This window comes from Hyaloscypha bicolor, assembly GCF_002865645.1.
Source record: "Hyaloscypha bicolor E unplaced genomic scaffold K444scaffold_56, whole genome shotgun sequence".
Taxonomy (NCBI): Eukaryota; Fungi; Ascomycota; class Leotiomycetes; order Helotiales; family Hyaloscyphaceae; genus Hyaloscypha; species Hyaloscypha bicolor.
In genome coordinates this window covers 2,196,080-2,214,377 of record NW_020194558.1, presented here as the reverse complement: position 1 = coordinate 2,214,377, position 18,298 = coordinate 2,196,080, and the positions used below count along the sequence as shown (strand labels likewise).

General features: G+C 49.1%; 4 protein-coding genes across 4 annotated transcripts; 3 read left to right on the top strand and 1 right to left on the bottom strand.

Moving 5' to 3' along the window:
* Positions 1-375: 375 nt before the first annotated feature.
* Positions 376-2,914, top strand: K444DRAFT_652239 (Flavocytochrome c; the record flags this gene model as incomplete). Its single annotated transcript, XM_024885775.1, has 5 exons — positions 376-783; positions 840-908; positions 960-1,197; positions 1,252-2,731; positions 2,843-2,914. Exons 1-5 carry the CDS (start codon positions 750-752, stop codon positions 2,912-2,914), a joined length of 1,893 nt encoding a protein of 630 aa, XP_024738450.1. The 5' UTR covers positions 376-749.
* A 5,137-nt stretch (positions 2,915-8,051) lies between these two features.
* K444DRAFT_526853 (general substrate transporter) lies at positions 8,052-9,828 on the top strand (the record flags this gene model as incomplete). The annotated part of the gene is made up of 3 exons (XM_024874580.1): positions 8,052-8,167; positions 8,227-8,502; positions 8,553-9,828. 3 exons carry the CDS (start codon positions 8,052-8,054, stop codon positions 9,826-9,828), a joined length of 1,668 nt encoding a protein of 555 aa, XP_024738449.1.
* A 2,554-nt stretch (positions 9,829-12,382) lies between these two features.
* Positions 12,383-13,822, bottom strand: K444DRAFT_587708 (putative PTH11-typeG-protein-coupled receptor; the record flags this gene model as incomplete). The annotated part of the gene is made up of 5 exons (XM_024878031.1): positions 12,383-12,929; positions 12,979-13,118; positions 13,176-13,477; positions 13,533-13,569; positions 13,622-13,822. The coding sequence occupies 5 exons, from the start codon at positions 13,820-13,822 to the stop codon at positions 12,452-12,454; spliced, it is 1,158 nt and encodes a 385-aa protein (XP_024738448.1). The 3' UTR covers positions 12,383-12,451.
* Positions 13,823-15,783: 1,961 nt separating this feature from the next.
* Positions 15,784-17,520, top strand: K444DRAFT_587704 (MFS general substrate transporter; the record flags this gene model as incomplete). The annotated part of the gene is made up of 5 exons (XM_024878030.1): positions 15,784-16,060; positions 16,113-16,144; positions 16,196-16,265; positions 16,313-16,781; positions 16,833-17,520. 5 exons carry the CDS (start codon positions 15,784-15,786, stop codon positions 17,467-17,469), a joined length of 1,485 nt encoding a protein of 494 aa, XP_024738447.1. The 3' UTR covers positions 17,470-17,520.
* Between the last annotated feature and the right edge of the window lie 778 nt (positions 17,521-18,298).

The window sequence follows — 18,298 nt, the reverse complement described above, 5'->3', positions numbered from 1 at the left end:
GAGATGCCGATCAACAGCGGGGCTTGCTTCAGACTCAAATTCCGATCCTAGGAAGCAACGATTGCACCGTGTGAGCATCCCGAGCAATAATAAAAACACGCGTTCGCAGGGCTTTTCATATCACGTTCTAGAAATGCTTCTTCACATGCAAAAATGTGCAGAAGATTTCAAGGGGTGCGCTGGGACTGGTCATCTGATGCGGTGCTGCAAAATCTGGAGAATGCTATGACTTGTGGGGAAAGTTAGTGGCAGCGTCAAATCTTCACATGCAACATTATCCGCTGGAAACAGCAATTTTCCCCGTAGGAGTTTCGCTGACTCGGCCTCGCATCACGAGGCGCGATATGACCTCAGCTGTGCCTCGCTGTGTCGTTGGCCGAAGTCGCAAGTTCGTCGGCTTCTGCTGGTGAATCCCCAATTCCCGGTCATTAAAAGTAACAGAGGTCTCCTTTTCAAATCTTCAACAATTTCCAAAAAGTGAAGACGATCCATCTTGAGTCCGGCCTTTGCTGACTCAACGACCCTGGCCATTCGTCGAATCAGAGGGGGGGACATTTCTTTTACAAGCCTCCGATTCGAGTCTCAAAAACATCCGCCTGGAACCTCGGCATTCCACCCCAGAGCCCCGGATCCTAGTGGCGCTCGTGCATTGAGAGAGCAACAAAACCACGCTGCTTCTCCTTCTCTTATTTCCATCCTGCAAACTCTCTATCTCTCCCTGATCCCCTCCATTTCACAAATTATTCAAAATGGTTCCAAGAGTAATTGTTGTCGGCGGTGGCTGTAAGTTGATATACCACTCTACCCCACTCAATTGACATCTGACACCAAAACAACAGTGTCCGGCTTGAGTGCTGCTCACACCATCTACCTGAATGGCGGCAATGTCGTTGTTTTGGACAAGCAAGGTATGCACAGTATGCAAGTTCCAGATCTGCCAATTCGCTGACAATATCTAGGTTTCTTTGGTGGTAACTCGACCAAGGCGACATCCGGAATCAACGGAGCCCTCACACGAACTCAAGTCGATGCAAAGATCCCGGACAGCGTCAAGCAATTCTACGACGATACCCTCAAATCTGCGAGAGACAAGGCCAGACCAGATCTCATCAAGGTTTTGACATACAAGTCAGCTGCGGCTGTTGAGTGGCTCCAGGATGTGTTCAACTTGGATTTGACTCTCGTTTCACGGCTAGGGTAAGCATCGGACGCCTGATATCCAGAATCACATGCTAAGTGCATTTTCTACAGTGGTCACTCCCAGCCAAGAACACACCGAGGGCACGATGCCAAGTTCCCTGGTATGGCCATTACATATGCTCTGATGCAAAGACTCGAGGAGCTCGCCGAGAAGGAACCAGAACGTGTACAAATCATCAAGAAGGCCCGAGTGACTGGCTTGAACAAGGAAGGAAATAAGATAACCGGTGTATCATACGAGTTTGGCGGAGAATCTGCTACTGTCGAGGGTCCAGTTGTGCTAGCCACTGGTGGATATGCTGCCGATTTCACCGAGACTTCTCTTCTCAAGAAATGGCGCCCAGACACATTCAACCTCTCATCTACCAACGGTGTACATGCAACTGGTGATGGACAGAAGATGGTTATGGCCATTGGTGGCAATGGCATCGATATGGACAAGGTTCAGGTTCATCCTACAGGGCTCGTTGACCCCAAGGACCCTGGATCAAAGTGGAAGTTTTTGGCTGCCGAGGCTCTTCGTGGTGAGGGCGGTCTGCTTCTGAACGGAGACGGTGACCGCTTCTGCGACGAGCTTGGTCACCGAGACTACGTTTCCGGTGAGATGTGGAAGGAGAAGGACAAGGGAAAATTCCCAGTCCGCCTCATTCTCAATTCCAAGGCATCAAACGTTCTCGACTTCCACACTCGTCATTACTCTGGCCGTGGTCTGATGAAGAAGATGACCGGAAAGGAGCTTGCAAAGGAGATTGGCTGCACACCAGAACATCTCCAAAGCACTTTCAAGGCCTACAACGAGATTGCTGATGGAAAGAAGAAGGATCCATATGGCAAGAAATTTTTCCACAATGGCCCAGTTGATATCAACGATGATTTCCACGTTGCTGTCATGGAGCCAGTTCTCCATTTCACCATGGGTGGTATCGAGATCAATGACAAGGCTGAGATTCTCAACTCGGAAGGCAAGCCATTTGAGGGCCTGTACGCTTGCGGCGAACTTGCTGGAGGTGTCCACGGTGCTAATCGTCTTGGTGGTTCTTCTCTTCTCGGCTGTGTCGTTTATGGACGTGTTGCTGGTGACACTGCCAGCAACTACATGTTCCAGAAGGCTCTTCAGGGTGGTGTTAGCGGTGCTGCTCAACGTCTTGGTCAAATCTCTCTTCACATCGACCCCTCTCAACCTGGCAAGATCTCTGTTGAGTGGGATAGCCAAGGCGCTGGAACCGGCGGCAAGCAGGCACATCAATCACAGGCCTCTGCAGGGCCTGTACTAAGCAAGAATGGTGATTCATCTGATCCAGGAAAGGTCAGCCAGGCAGGCAAGCCTGCAGAATTCAAGATTCCCGAGAAGGAGTACACAATGGAGGAGGTTGCGAAGCACAACACCAAGGAAGACCTTTGGGTCGTGGTTAAAGGTGTTGTCATGGATCTCTCGGACTGGCTGGATGAGCACCCAGGTGGACCTCAAGCCATTATGAACTTCATGGGACGTGATGCGACAGAGGAATTTGAGATGCTGCATGATGATGAGGTGAGTTTCCATCATTTCGCGAATTTAGCGCTAGTGTCCCCTTTTCACCCCTTCCCCTCAACACCACAACTATACCACATCAAAAAACATTGCTAATTAGCTTGAAATTAGGTGATCCGAAAGTACGCACCAAGCCAGGTGATTGGACGTGTTAAAGGCCAAAAGGTTACTTTGGAGGCGTAGAAAGGGATCAAAAACGGTTTGGTGGTTGGTTACAGGTTGGCCTTTGTATTGATAGTATAAACGTTTGGATACTCCCCAAACCCACTTGAACACAACTGCATGTGATTGCCCTCGGCATCTTCGAACAATGAATCCATAATAATGACCAACTGTTGACTTACTCAATTACATGTGATCCGGTTGAGGTCACCTTGGGTGGACTTGCATCTTCCTGCATCCTCTCTGTTTATTCGTGCCTTCCCCAATGTATAAACCCCAAAAACGATCCTAATTCTTCAATGTCCCATTTATTGGAGCATTGTACAATACTGTATAAAACCTTATATCACACCACTTTCCTTCACATGCTGACCCGGACCCCATCTTCCCCGCCCCCTTTCTCTCGATATAGAGGCTAGACACACGATCCCCGCGTATACGTGCAGCTACATGTCAGACTGGTAAGCACGTGTACACCCCGTCTATTAAACTTTTAGGCGTACGCAGTAAAAGCCTCTGTGGCAACAGCACAGCGACATATGATCAACTTAAATGAGTCCAATCCGATGCCTCCGCTCTCTTTACGTGCAGCCCCATGTTAGAGGCGGGTACCAAGCACGTGTACACCCTGTCTATTAAACTTTTAGGTGTAAATGCCTCTGTGGCAACAGCACAGTGATATATGATTACCTTAAATGAGTCCAATCTGATGCCTCCGCTCCCTTTACGCGCAGCCCCATGTCAGAGACGGGTAAGCACGTGTACACCCTGTCTATTAAACTTTTAGGTGTAAAGCCTCAATGGCAATGGCACACTGACATATGATCGACTTTACAAGGGGCAAGCCGAGGTTTCCACCTACCCACATTCACACACCAATCACACCCTCCACCCCGTACTCAAAAACCATCTTAACATTCAAGTCAGACAGCAACCCACTTCTCTCGGCTCCTCTCCCTCCGATTCTACTTGTAACGGCACTTCCCTCACCGTGCCGCTGGAACCGCCAAGAACCTACTCTCCCCCTCCCCCTAAAACTGACCCTCCCATGTACCCCAGCTTTTCCTCCCCACCCCCTCCCCCTTCCGCTTCCCTTCTCTCAAGCTTCCGGAACAGCGTTACTCTCCCCCCTCTCCCTAAATAAATGTACAGTGGGTCCCTGCAAAACCAGCCTGGCACGGTCCAGTTGCCATACAAAAAGACCCTGCACTTTGACCCACTGTTACATTTAATTAGGGGGGTGAGGGTACTATCTATCTATCCATCGCCTTTCCATTTTTTTTGCGTGAATCCATAATCTCATATTTCACGCACGGGTTATGGGTTATTCCCGGCTAGATGAAGATAGGGAGTTTCCGGGTCTTTTTGAGCCCCCTTTGACGAGACGAGATGAGACGGCGAGGGCAGACTTTTGGCTGCCCAATTTACCCCCTCCGCTCCGGGGAGTGAGAGTTCGCCGGGCAGGCTCGTGTAGGCTCGCCCCGGGATTGCGGGGAGAGCCCGGGGGCACGGTGTTTTTCGGCGTGTACATACTCTAATATTTATGGGGCGAAAAGTGCCGTGCGACCCGGGGATTCACACATGTGGGGGCCAGGGATTCTGGGCGGGCTTTTCGAGCAATAGGAAATCCACCAGTAATGTTATGTTTAGATTTAAAGTTTATAGATTGAGTGTGAGATGTGAAAAATTTTATGGGTGAATTGAGGGATTGGGGAGGTGGATGAGTTGGCATGATGTGGTTGTTTGTGGTTGGTGAGGTTGGCGAGTTTTTGGTGTTGTGAGGAACACTTTTTCGAGATTGTGAAATGCATGCCATCAGTTCATGAGTATTCCACTGGACAAGGAATAAAATGATGGTGGGAGTGAAAACTAGCATTGAATTTCATCTTTAAATTCAGACGATTTTGTCTGGTTGTTACTGAAAGATTGGTCCCAGAGCAGTCGAGTTAGTGAAGTTTCGACATCTGGCTGCAACAGAACAGCCACCAGCGCTGATCAAACGTCTCCCACTTACTCCATCACCCACCCTGGTATGTGCTACAAACCTCGAGGCATGCATATATTTTAACTCTTCACACGTGGGGCATCTGCTAGAACTAACCGAGGACAGCCGATTGAGCAGGTACTGAAACCCAATTGGTGAGCTCACCCGACTGAAATCAAACATGGGATCTTCGCATCTACGCGAGAGATCTGAAGACATCGAAACTCTCTTCAGGGGCAGATCAGACGCCCTGTTCTGTTCTAGTTCTTTTGATAGAGTTTTTTTGAAGAAATTTTTTTCAAATTTTCAAATTTTTTAATTTTAATTGATCTAAAGTCTATATTCTAGGCCTAAACGGGTCATACGAAGACTATGGGCTCTCCTTTAACCCGTCCACTCAAGATTGTACCTATTTCCTCAACTTTTATCTCGACAAGGGCCGCATTCATGTAGCTACTATAAATCTAAAAAGTCGGCTTACGGTCACCGGATCTCCCCCCTTTTCACATACTACCCCCGGGAAAATATATTAGAAACCCACGCCAAGCAGGTGGTCCCCTAAGGTTCCTTATGCACGACTTGTCCGTCAAGGAGCACGTTGTCTAAAGTAAGTCTCCGCATATTTATCCCTGTCCCTTACTAGCATCATCGCGACGGTAGCACCTTGTTTAGAGAGATCGTTTGAGTATATTCGCGGTATAGGTCTATGGCGATGGGGGTCCGACGGCCGTGCGAGGACGAGGTACAATAGGCAGGCAATATTCGAGCGCGTAAAAAATAGTGATAGTAAGAAGTGTAATTCGAGGCCCTCCTAGCATTCCGTAGAATCGTGGTGATAGTCGAGAAGCTCAATCGTCGAGAGACCGCCCCGTGGTCGAATCTGCCCTAAGCACCTTTGCACGCCCAGCTTACGCCTCCACGAGGTCGACCAGTACTTGCCCCGTTCCCGGATACCGCCACAGTTGACTTAATGTTGGCCCTTCTCTTTGATGGTGTGGCACAACAGGGTAATTGATTATTGACATAATTGTCTTCTCGGCTCAAGCTACCAGCATTTGCTGAACCTTTCAATTCTGACCTGGGAAGTGCCACGGGTAAGAATCTAATGAATGGTCTGTGTGTTTGGAGAGACGGTTCGACCAGTGGAAAACACTCCTTCGTGGTGGATGGTGGCTGGCCGTCAGTGGGGTTTCTCCTGAGTCCTGCAGACTGCTGGCGCTTCAATATCGAATTTCTGCGTGGTAACAATTACCACATTTTTCCTTCAACCAGACTTCTCCGATGAGAGGCTTGTGCTAAATCATGCTTTCTCTTGGAAGACTTGTCCTTGCCAATCCTGCTGCGGACGAGGCGTTATGAAGGACCAGGTCTTGAGCGCCTCATCCCTTTTCGGTTGGCAACATTCTTGTGACTTTGTATCAGAATGTCTGGAAGTGAAGCGGCATTCCTGTGGCGCTTCTTCAGCGCAAACTCAGCTTCCGGCACTGGCACCAAGCCGTCTGTATTCATTGCAATCATTCTTGGCGTCCGGCACTAAGGCACATGATGGCTATTCGTCCAGAGCCAAGTGGGTATCGGTAATGCAACATGCGGAGCGACTTGTCAGCGCAGCCCAGTCAAAAGGAAATCAGGTCTGTACAGACGCCACTTGCGTCTTCGCCGGAGGCAGTTCGAGAAAAAGACTCGATCAAGGAGATCGCGAGGCTTGGAAGTCCGTCGCACGAGATAGCGGCCACTGATCCTTCGCGATGAAACGAGAGATCGAATGGCCAACATGCGGGACTATGATCAAAGCAGGGAAGAGCAGGCAGAAAAGAACAGTAGAGTTGAAACGTGCAGCTTTCCAGGAGCAGGAGCAAAGGCTTCCCTATCAGCCATCCCTCAGGCTGCCGCTCACGCTCACGCTCGCTCCTCACCGTCACCGTCACCGTCGCTGCTGCTGCTGCGCGGTGCGAACAGTGCAATGCAATGCACGCAAGTCAGCCACCGTCGTGTCATGTCCAGAGACAAGAAACGAGCTCAGGGAGCAGGCTGCAGCTAGACCCCAAAGCGCCTAGCACGTTGACTCCCCTCGCCCTGCGGACGTGTTTCCGGGCAAAATGGTGCGAATGGCCTCGCATGATCGATTCTGGGTTGGAGTGGAATCGTGGCTGGCATTCGGCTGCGTCCTGCGCCAAAAAAAGTTGACGCCGCTTTAGGCCGCCCCCAATCAATGAATGATTCCGCTTTCTCGCGAGGCGGGCAGAACAGGGCAGGGCAGGGCAGGGCAGGGCAGGGGGGAGCATTCTTCGCTGTATCAGCCCCTCGCTGCTGCACAACCTTGCCCTCACCACTCTGCCATCCGCAGACACCACCATCAGTGGCAGCGCTCGAGTATCTATAAACATCCTCACCTCAACCTCTTCTCCGTGCTGTCGTCGCACGTCTTTCTCCTCCACGCCGCGCACCGGCGTCGCTGCCCTCATTTCGTGCCAGATTTGTCCCTATTTCGGAGTGCGAATGTGACAAGGCCTCCCAGGATCTTGCAGGCGAGCAGAACAGGGTGGTTGCACACGCCAGTTATCTTCTCAGCTTCAAGCCCCTCCACACCATTTCCATCCCCCCAGCTGCCCCCAAGACCAGCAGCGGAGGCCGCTACAAGCCTACGACGCCCTCGACCCGATTCAACTCGGGGCTGGCGCTTCTTCCCCCCGTCCTCGAGCCTCGACCCTCGACCCATCAGACTCCCTTCCCCACACCCTGACAACCAGAACCACACCAGCGCTGCACATCTCCCTCACTCCTCCTCGACTGCAGACCGCAGACCGCAGACCACGCCCTGTCTCCTTCGAACCACTCCACGGCGACCCGCTTTCCGACTCAAAATATCCCCCCCCGTCCTGTCGTCGCTCCTCCCCACAAACCAAGTGCTGGCTCCGCACTCGAACCTCGACTCACCTCCCTCAACGCAACCACGTGAGACTGCGACGCTGCTGCCGCTTTGGAATACCGGACGCAGCTGCATTGCTCCAGGGAATGTTGCTCTCTGGTGCGAGGAGTTCCGTCTGCCAATAGGCATGCCTGGTCCTGTGCTCCAAAATCTGGTGATATCAAAGCCGAAAGTTTCCCTTCGCATCCTCAACGATAACCACGACCATCAACCTACGCTGACCTGACGCTCTCCTCCCTCCTACCATGGCAATAGCCATGGCCTGGCATAAACCCGACAATGTTGCTGGCTCGTCAGCACCGGCCATCATGGTCGGGCTGTTCGTTGCTTGCGGTGGACTTCTGTTCGGCTATGACACGGGGTGAGTGACAACTGGGGATCGACGCTGAGTCGTGGCGATGAGGGCTAACGATTGCACAGGACCATATCGGGGATACTGGCTATGACAGCTTTTCGAGAGCAGTTCTCGACAGGATACACCGACCCAAAAGATCACAGGCCGAACGTTTCGCCTGCCCAGTCATCTCAGATTGTGTCGATATTAAGCGCAGGAACATTCTTCGGAGCACTTCTAGCAGCCCCCTTGGGCGATAGACTCGGTCGGCGTGTGTCTCTTATTATAGCGGTGGCTATATTCTCCTTTGGTGTTCTGTTGCAGACCCTTGCGATGCATATTCCGATTCTGATTAGTGGAAGGTGAGGCTATAAAACTCAGACTGCTCTATAGGGACTGACAATGTCCGTAGGTTTGTCGCAGGCCTCGGTGTTGGAGTTGTATCGGTTCTTGTTCCACTTTACCAGTCCGAGATGGCCCCAAAATGGATTCGAGGCACTCTAGTTTGCGCATATCAATTGGCAATCACGACTGGCCTCCTTCTCGCAGCAATCGTCAACATCTTAACCGAGAGCAGGGATGACATCAATGCCTTTCGAATACCTCTTGCGATGCAATTCGTCTGGGCTGGCATCCTCCTCCTTGGACTCATTCTCTTACCAGAGACACCACGTTATCTCATCAAGCGGAATCGTCACACCGCTGCGGCATTGTCCCTTAGTCGTCTCCGGCGACTCGATATAACTCATCCCGCCTTGATTGAAGAACTCGCTGAGATCGAAGCTAACCACGAATATGAACTCAGTCTTGGTCCTTCACAATATCGCGATGTATTTTTAGGCTCGCCCCATCTTGGTCGACGCATTTTGACGGGGTGTGGGTTGCAGATGTTGCAACAACTCTGCGGGTGCAACTTTATCTTCTATTACGGAACTACCTTCTTTGAACGCATTAACATCAGGAACCCATTCGTGATCCAACTCATCACCAACATTGTAAATGTTGTCTCTACTCTACCTGGCATGGTCCTCGTCGAATCCTTGGGACGACGCCGCCTTCTTATGATCGGAGCTTCCGGCATGGCTGTCTCCCAACTCATCGTCGCTTCCGTCGGCACAGCTCTTCCAGACTCTTATGTAGCGAATGTGGTCCTTATTGCCTTCGTCTGTTGCTACCTGTTCTTCTTCGCTGCCTCCTGGGGACCCGTGGTCTGGGTCGTGACTTCAGAGATCTACCCCTTAAAGGTCCGAGCGAAATCGATGTCTATCTCCACAGCCTCAAATTGGCTGCTCAACTTCGGCATCGCCTATGGCACACCTTATCTTGTGGGAGACTCACCCGGGTTAAACCTGCAAGCAAAGGTCTTCTTTGTTTGGGGAGCTTTCTGCGTCATCTCACTCGCCTTCGTCTGGTGTATGGTGTACGAGACGAGCAAGATCAGTCTTGAACAAATCGACGAGATGTACGAGAGAGTCGACCATGCCTGGAACAGCAAATCGTTCCAGCCTAGTTGGAGTTTCCAGGAGATGAGGGACGAAGGAGGTTCAACGAGTGGGATCCAACTTACAGAGCACGAAGATGCTCGGCGGCGGACGGGCACGAGTGCCAGTGCAGCGGAGAGCGGCACAACTATGACCGAAGAAGACAAGATCATAGCGCAACTCGGCGACGTTGACATGAGCTATTAACGTCTCGTCGACTTGGCTTTTTGTTTCCGTGTATTTCAGCGTGGAGTTTCAGTCGAGGAGTTCTGGGATACGAAATCAATGGGAATTGGGTTTGGGGGTTAAACAACTTTGGATATTGGGATCGAAGGGGCGAAAGCATGTCATATCTGGGTCTGTTGCTAATGTTTCTCGGCGATTTATCACAATGGGGATGAGGTGTTTCCTGGAAGCTGGGAGTACCAGCGCCATACGCCCCATTTACCTCTGCAATTGTCGTCGGGGGATTCGACTATACCACGGTCTATTATCATATGGCCAACCAGATTAGTTTTCGCTGGAAGCAGACATGTCACTCATGAGAGAGGAGAAAAAAGACGAATGAGATATTGAGATAACCATATATGCTAAAATCAATCATGAAATGATGTACCTCTCTTTCTTGGGTCCTTGCATCGTGTATCTTGCTCTCCTTGTTATCATCCCACAGTCAAGAGCGGACGGCACGGCAACTGGTCCCGCGCTTACGCAGGACGCAGGTATATTGACATCCTATATTTGTTGGTCAGCTATTACATCGCATAGTGTCTAGGCTTCTGCGGTTATTGCATTACTATTTCCAAATCCGCTCCGAGTGGACTTGTATTTTCTCGGATTTTCTGCGCGTCGGCGAAGTGGGTGACATGTTGCTTGCATAATGCATGTGGGGGAGTGAAGGGGAAAAAGTTGGCAACGAGTCAAGCCACTTCCGACCCGCCTTCCCGTCTTGCATCCTGATTCATATTTCCCGCAGGAAGGTTTTGCTTCTTCGGAGAAGCTTATTCAGGTGTCGAGTCCCACGTCTCTGCAATGCTGCTTCAACGCCTCGTTCGGCCCTTGGAAAAAACTGGGATTGAGCGTGGGATTTTCCCGCCCAGTCTTTTCACCAGTCTGCCCATAACTGGAGGACATCTCCGAAGTTTGGTTGTGTATTGAATGTTTGAAGTTTAAAACGAAGGGATCTAATTTCTTCTTGTCTTCAACAAATCTACCAAGGAAGGTCCCGATGGCATTGCAGTGAGGCCACTGGGCACAAACATGTTATGCAAAGTCGAAAAGGTTTTGCTCCATACGTTTGGCGTAAACTGCTCTTCGAACAGTGCAAACAGCATAACCTCTGTCCATCCATTGTCTCGCAACGCTATCTCAGCTTGGACGATCTCGCGGACGTCCCGCGGTGAAGCTACCGAGAGCTGACAGAGGTTTGAGAATGAGTTCCCACATTCCATTGCAATTGACATTGGTCAACATATTTTGCCCCTGAAGTCATGGACGAAGCACAGTCGAGCCGGAAGCTGAGCCCTACTATCACGACCCGTGGCTGGTGTTCTCAGGGGAAACAGCTGTATTGGGTGTGTATGTACGTTTGAAGAGGGAAGAAGGAGCGGGGAGCTCGAGAACTAAGATACAGGGTGCCGCGCTAAGTCACGTGCGACACAACACCTACTGTTGCTTAATCTGTCCCCTTCTATTAATTAGAGCAAATACCCTTGTGTTTCCCATAGTAGTAATTAGCTTCCTTTACCAAAAATTCTACTATATATACAAGCTTCAATACTATGTAAATACTTGCCTTCGTTTTTAATTACTTCTTTCTTAATTCTGTTGCATGGCAGGTTGGCACGTGCACAAGCGAGCCCTACTTGCTAGATTCTCAGACAGACTTCAATGAATCATCCTTCACTACACGCATTGTATTCAACCTGTCAGCTGAGGTGGAAAGGCTCTTTTTGAGCGCTAAATTAATAATATTACCCTATCGGAGTTCCTTAAAGCCTGAATTAATAGAGGCAAGTGGGTATATTAGAAGCTGGGTAGTTAGCAGGCTATTTTTTACGAGCTAGTAACTACTTTGATTATTTATTGCCTGACAAGTAAAATAGAGAGTCCGCGGGGCTTTAAGCTAAGGCCCCTCTGGGGGAGCGCTATTTTTTGAAATATATCTTTAAAGTCGACCTGGTCGACCTGGTCCAGCGCGTATTTACCAGTTCCAAAACCTGCAGTTCCGCGATTTCTATTGGGTAGGGCAGTTCTATCTCAAAAATCGGCCCTACCTACTCATTCCTGGCACTGTCAGCAAGACTTCAAGAGGTAGTTAATTGGTGCAGTTATAGCCAAGTCAAAGGCTAGTGAGGTCTGCCCAAAGAGAATAATGTCACATATTAGCCAGGGAGCAGATGACCTACCCTTAGGGCACATGAGCAAGTGAAACTTAGTAAGAGAGAGAAGTGTGTGAGCTGTCTAGAGCTCTGGTTCACTGATCGGCCTAAAAAACGAGTTGGACTTGGTCAAATTGGATCGAATCAAGGCAAGGAAAGCATAAGCCGTGACTCGTGGTATGCGTGCAAGCAGTGCGATGTATATTTATGTAAGATTCGTAGTTGTTTTGATGTATTCCATAAAGGAAAGTACCTTGGACTTGATACTTTTAGAGAGAAGCTGTAATTTTGCTGTGATTGGCTCGCTTGCTCTCCTCTCACTAAATATATTTTAACGCCCAGGTCATCCCTCACTCGCTAGTTCTAACGAATTAATCGGGAAAACTCCCAACCCTTACCACTGCCCAGTATTCCATGGCAGTAAGGAACAATATCTTAGCACCTGTACTTCACACAATATGACGATCATACCGGTGCTCCTCATACTTCTTGCTCCCATCCACGTTTTCCTCCCCAGGCCGTTCCAAGTATGTCAAGTCCACGCTAACGGTCTTTTTGATGCCCATGATCCTCTCTTCGCTTCCTCCGCTCTTGTAGGGCGTCGCCAGGTCGTCGCCTTCGATGTCATGCTCTGAGTCCTTCTTCGAGCGGCTGGACTGGTCCATCCAGTTACCAGATCGTGGCCCCGCACCGTTTGAGACGCCGTCGCTCAGTGGATAAGAATCCACAGGCTTTGTGGAGCCAAAGAGGAACGGAATGAACCGAGCCAACGGTATTCTCAATGACGGTGCGCAGGCACAGATGACACCGACGGTTGATTCGACTTGGGTCCATATGACTGAGGTTCCAGTTGCCCAGGTAAAGTCCTTAGCGAATGTGGCGTTAAAGTTGAGACTGATCAGACGCTCGATGCTGGTTATACATACGCTGCCTGGCGTCAGAAGGGTGAGACATTAGGGACAGTTCAGACACTTACAATGCTCCTAGAAGAAAGACTGCCAGGAGACCGAGCTTGGCGCGCCGATTCATCTGTAACTTCAAAACCACAGGGATGGGCAAGACGAGGACCACGATATCCATTAAGGTGTTCCACCCCGACTGACCATACCAGAACGCCTTGATATTGATGCTGGAATGGTGTTAGCAATGCTTCGAGACCCAGAAGTGAAGTACCACTAGCCATGTGCCGCCTGGTATAGTCTTGTTCCATGAGTATTGGACAGGAGTGCACTGGAAGATTGTTGTTAGGCCCAGAGCAACGAGCCCAAGAGATATCTGAACGATCAGAGCCCAGCAGATAAAGCGGAACGATCTTTGGGGAAAGATATCAAGGTAGAGGAAGAGGAAGGAGAGTTTCGTAATGCCGACAGTGATCTTGACGAAGCACTGGAATACGAAAAAGTATAGCAAAGACTGGTAGCGCTGCTCTGCGGAGAGATAGGATGCATGGTGTCCAAAGCCCCATTTCAGAATCGCTGGGATATTTAGTCAGTGACAGATTCAAGTGAGATAATCCACTACGATCCTTACCAACGGAGATACAAGTCACTTGGATAATGTTGAATACCTGTGACTTACTTAGTGACAAAGGCTCACTCACTTGAAAAAGTGTGATATACGGTACAAACCAAAACACAGATATCGGCCCTGTTCCACGCCCCGCCTTTCTTAATGACCCGCCACCAAACGCGAAAGGCGACAACGGCTATAGACACTGCGAGTAGAGGTATGTTCACAAACACAAAGTTGTGGCCCTGCTTCGTATCAGGCCCGCTGGGTATAACAACGCCTGTTCGTGCTGTTAGAGCTTCGAGTACCATGGTGTTGGCCTGTTGTGCAAGCAGTCAAAAGCTCAACTTTGCTGATCTTCAGCGAACACAGCCTAATTATATAGAGTCGTTGCTGCACCGACATACCAATTGGTGCAAGCAAAGTCTACCTGCAGATTGTCTGTTATGCCTGCTATAAGTCTAGTAGGGGCGATCCTTCTTTGGCAGGTACTCAGCGAGTAGAATGCTGAAGATGTGCAGCGAGTGGTCTCATCGCTGGTTGGGGATTCTGCAAGACACATGGATCAGAGGGCCCCATGCATCAAGCACCGGGATGGCCTTTAAGGGGTACCGCAACCCTTGTGAAACAAAAGGATAGATATGGTATGTTGCTATCGACTTTTACAGCCGTTGATTAACTAAGGAATATATTATATTTGTGTTAAATCAATAGTAAATACATTTAAGCATCGACATTTAAATAAAACACAATATAGGAAGCTACAATATAGTGGATATCGAATAAGCTTCCTCCTTTCTCAAAAGAATTCTTCAAGGATGCTTGAGTTAGCTGAGCAAACGACCAAGAAGTATAATGCACGGGCGACCAAGTTCGGCCAGCAAAGAATGAAGCTCACCATGTCTGATATTCCTCGGTACCGAGATTGGTATTCTAGGGCGCCCATGCTTGTCTTTTGAAGCTAGCGAGCTTTCAGACAAGTGATCTCTCAACGTATCCTAATCAGAACAAATTCCGAGACTAAACTTCAACTTTAATCAGACTGTTTACGGCCTGTGCACTAAGTCTTGAAAGTAGTAATACAATTGTCGATCCCTTCCTCGAAAACAGTCAAATACCATGAACTTCACGAGGCTCAGCGTATCGGCATCAAACATGAGATTCTAAAGTTGCAGGTATTTAAGTTTATCGCTTATGACGCAGTCGTATCGTAGGTTCCCTTTTGAGACTTCATGTTTGATATACAAGTGAGAGCGTCGTATTGATCGACCCTGCTTGACTTTGCTGTTGGTTTAAACTGTAGCGACAATCATTGACTTCAAGTTGTCCTTATATACCGGGTTTGTGTAGTTAATTTACGATTTCCTAGCCATGCGTCTCTGACTTATATTCTGTCATGCGTTGGAAGGCGTAGTGATAGGGCGAAGTGATGTACCGGATGTAGTGCGACTGTCGTTTAGAAACCCTCACTTCAGATCCTGCTATCGAACCGCCTTCACGGACGAGAAGCACGAATGGTCTGATCGAATGAAGGCGAGATCTTCCGCTAAAGGAAGATACGTAACCATTCAGGCAGGGTTCGGGAGATTGAACACGAATGAAGTGTTTTGTGTCGCACTTTTGACTCAATCATTAACCAAAACCTTATTCAAGGGGGCCTGCTTAGGGCAAAATCCTTCGAATATTTTGAGACATTTCCGCTATTTTCAATGATCTACCCCCACGGCCGTCCGCATAATCCCAACTCGTCAGATTCGCTAATTTCCTTAATCAGGTGAAGAAGGATGCCCCCTCTAAACGTAACTAGGCCTGGGATATGAAGGATGGATGTTGTGCAAGGGCTGGTGACATGCCTCTAATAGAATAGAAAATATGATATATCCTCATTTCTCAGCTACTGACGGTAAAAGAATAACAAGAATATTCACGTGAAATTTAACAAGGTGCATGCTGGAATAACGGTGTATAAATTTACGCTTTACCCTGTCGATTTTGCCAAGATTTTCCTGCATTCCTGCAGAACTCCTGCAAGGATCCCAAAAAGCATCTAACTGGTTTCGAATGAAGTATCGATATCTTGAATGTAACGCTGGTGCGCTAGCTTGATTCTCGGCGTTCATTTGCATTTAAAAACGCTTAGTCTTGTCGCCGGCCACGAGGCACCAGGTACATGTGGCTGCATACTCCTCTCTTTTCTTCTTTTCCTTCAAAGATTCTTTTACACCACACCAGTTCCTGAAACACCAACCAGCCGTGGCGATCTGCATCGAACATGGATTCGATTATCGCAGGAGAGAAGGCCTCAGGTTCAGACTCCTTGAAGCCCGGGTCCCCCACAGAGAAGAGCAGCATCGATGCGACCGATACCTTCTCGAATGCGGAATACCGCAAACTCATCTGGAAACTCGACGTCCATCTTTTACCACCGCTCTTCATACTATGGTTCATCTCATTGATCGATCGAGTTAACATTGGTACAGCTAGGATCCAAGGTCTTGAGAAGGATCTCAAGATGGATCCTCTCAGCAACAAATTCAATATCGCAACCGGTTTGTGCCTTGATGAATTCCAAGAAGACTTCGTCTAACGCATTACCTCTAGTTGTGGTCTTTATTGGCCTTATGCTCGCAGAGGTAACCAATTCCCACAAGCCATATCACCACAGAATGCTAATAAACGAGCAGGTTCCAAGCAATTTGCTGATCAAGAAGTTCACACCAACTACTGTTCTCTGTGGTGAATGTCTCATCCTAGGTAAGAAAGACAATATGATTGATGGACAAGATACTTATATTGGACAGGAATTTTCACCATCGGCCAAGGGCTAGTCACAAACTTCGCTGGCCTCGTGGCAATGCGTTTCATCATTGGGATCCTAGAAGCCGGACTAATTCCCGGATCCATCTTCTTGCTGGCAGCGTACTATCCAAGATATGAGTTACAGTGGCGTATGAGTATGCTCCACGTTGGCAATGCTATCTCAAACGCGTTTGGCGGTTTGCTGGCTTATGCTGTGGCTAGCATCCACTCTTCAAATGGATGGCATGGATGGAGATGGATCTTTGTCATTGAAGGTCTTGTTACAGTCGTCCTTGTTGCGCTTTGCTGGCCATTCATGAACGACTGGCCAGCCACGGCAAAATGGCTCAAACCAAATGAGAAAGCTGTCCTGGAAGAACGCATTCGAAAGGACGGAATCATCGGTCGTATGGATGACCTGGACCGAAAGGCCATTATCCGATGCCTCACTGATTGGAAAATCTACCTAAGGTAATAAGACCATTTCGTCTGCGTTGTATGCTTCTGCTGACGTAGCTCTAGTGGGTTCATCATCGTCGGCGTCATCTCCAGCGTCTACTCATGCACCTTATTTGCCCCAACAATCGTCAAAGTTCTCAAGCCAGCATACTCCGCAAAGCAAATCCAAGGTTTGGTAATTCCAATCTTTATCGCAGCCTCCGCCAGCACCTTGACCGTTGCATACATCTCGGACAAGCTAAAGCACCGCGGTGGTCTCGCATTGACTGGCTGTTTTATAGCAATCATCGGATATGTCATCACCCTCAACCAAGAGCATGTCTCGGTCAATGCACGCTATGGAGCCCTTTATCTCATCGCCTCCGGTTCATTTGCCGCTCTGCCTGCAGCCTGGATCCTGCTTTTGAACAACGTCTCTGGATCCTACAAGACAGCCTTCGCCATCGGTATGGAAATTGGTCTGGGCAACGGTGGTGGGTTTGTTGCGTCGTTCTCTTTCCAGTCGAAGAAGGCTCCGTTCTACTGGACAGGCTTTAGGACCACGTTCTCGCTCATGTGCATGGCTACTGGCTTAATCTGTGTGTATGTGACGGGACTTTGGTACGAGAACAAGCAAAAGCGCGCTGGGAAGAGGGATCATCTACTCCAGGAGGGCGACAACTTGGGAGATGCCCATCCTGGGTTCATTTATACCTATTAGAGTTGTTGATCATAGCATAGCTTTAGTCCATCGATATGTAATAAAGTTTCCAAACACGTCTAGTGTCAGGTTCATTTGCCTAGCTATTACCAGTGACGACATTTCCGTTCCTTTCCATCCTGTCAGTGTTAGTAACCCAGGACTTCCTGCAGCTGCAAATCTGACGCAAAATCATCCATGCATACTTGTGTCCTGCGAGAGTGGTGGTGCAAGATTGACCTCCACCCCCACACGCTCCGAGGGAGTAGGGATCACAAAAGCACTAGGGGGACACAAGGTCCGTCACCGGAAAACACGCCCATGTCCCCCGGAGGAATAAAACAAGTTGATCTCAATACCACGTCGAGACTCAATAGGCATTGTTACGGTTACGTTACCTTGCACGTGCATTCGACCCTGTTATGTTATCTTGGCGTCTGCCATGGAACATTTTGATTGACGGGGCGGATCGTCCCCCGGCTCGAGGGGCGGCGGGGGTCGCTCTATCGAGGAGAGTCCCGACTGTCCTCATCTTCGTTGGTTCGCTCGCTCGCTTGCATACTTTTCAGGGGTAACCTTAAAATGTCCATGAGACAAAATCAATACGAGAGGACACACAGTTTTGAAAATGACCATTTCGCTAAGCGAGGTCCTTAAAAATCGTTTCCTCGTCTTTGAAAAATCGCAATAAAACTCCCAAAACTTTTAGAATCACTAAAACACAGATGAAAGATAACTGAGCTTCTTCTCTTTTGCCTAGAGCTTGGTTTAAAGTATTTGGACTTGGTCGCGTTGCGATGCGTAATGTTTAAAAGTTTGAAATTTTGGTGATCCTCGCCCCACTGGAAAT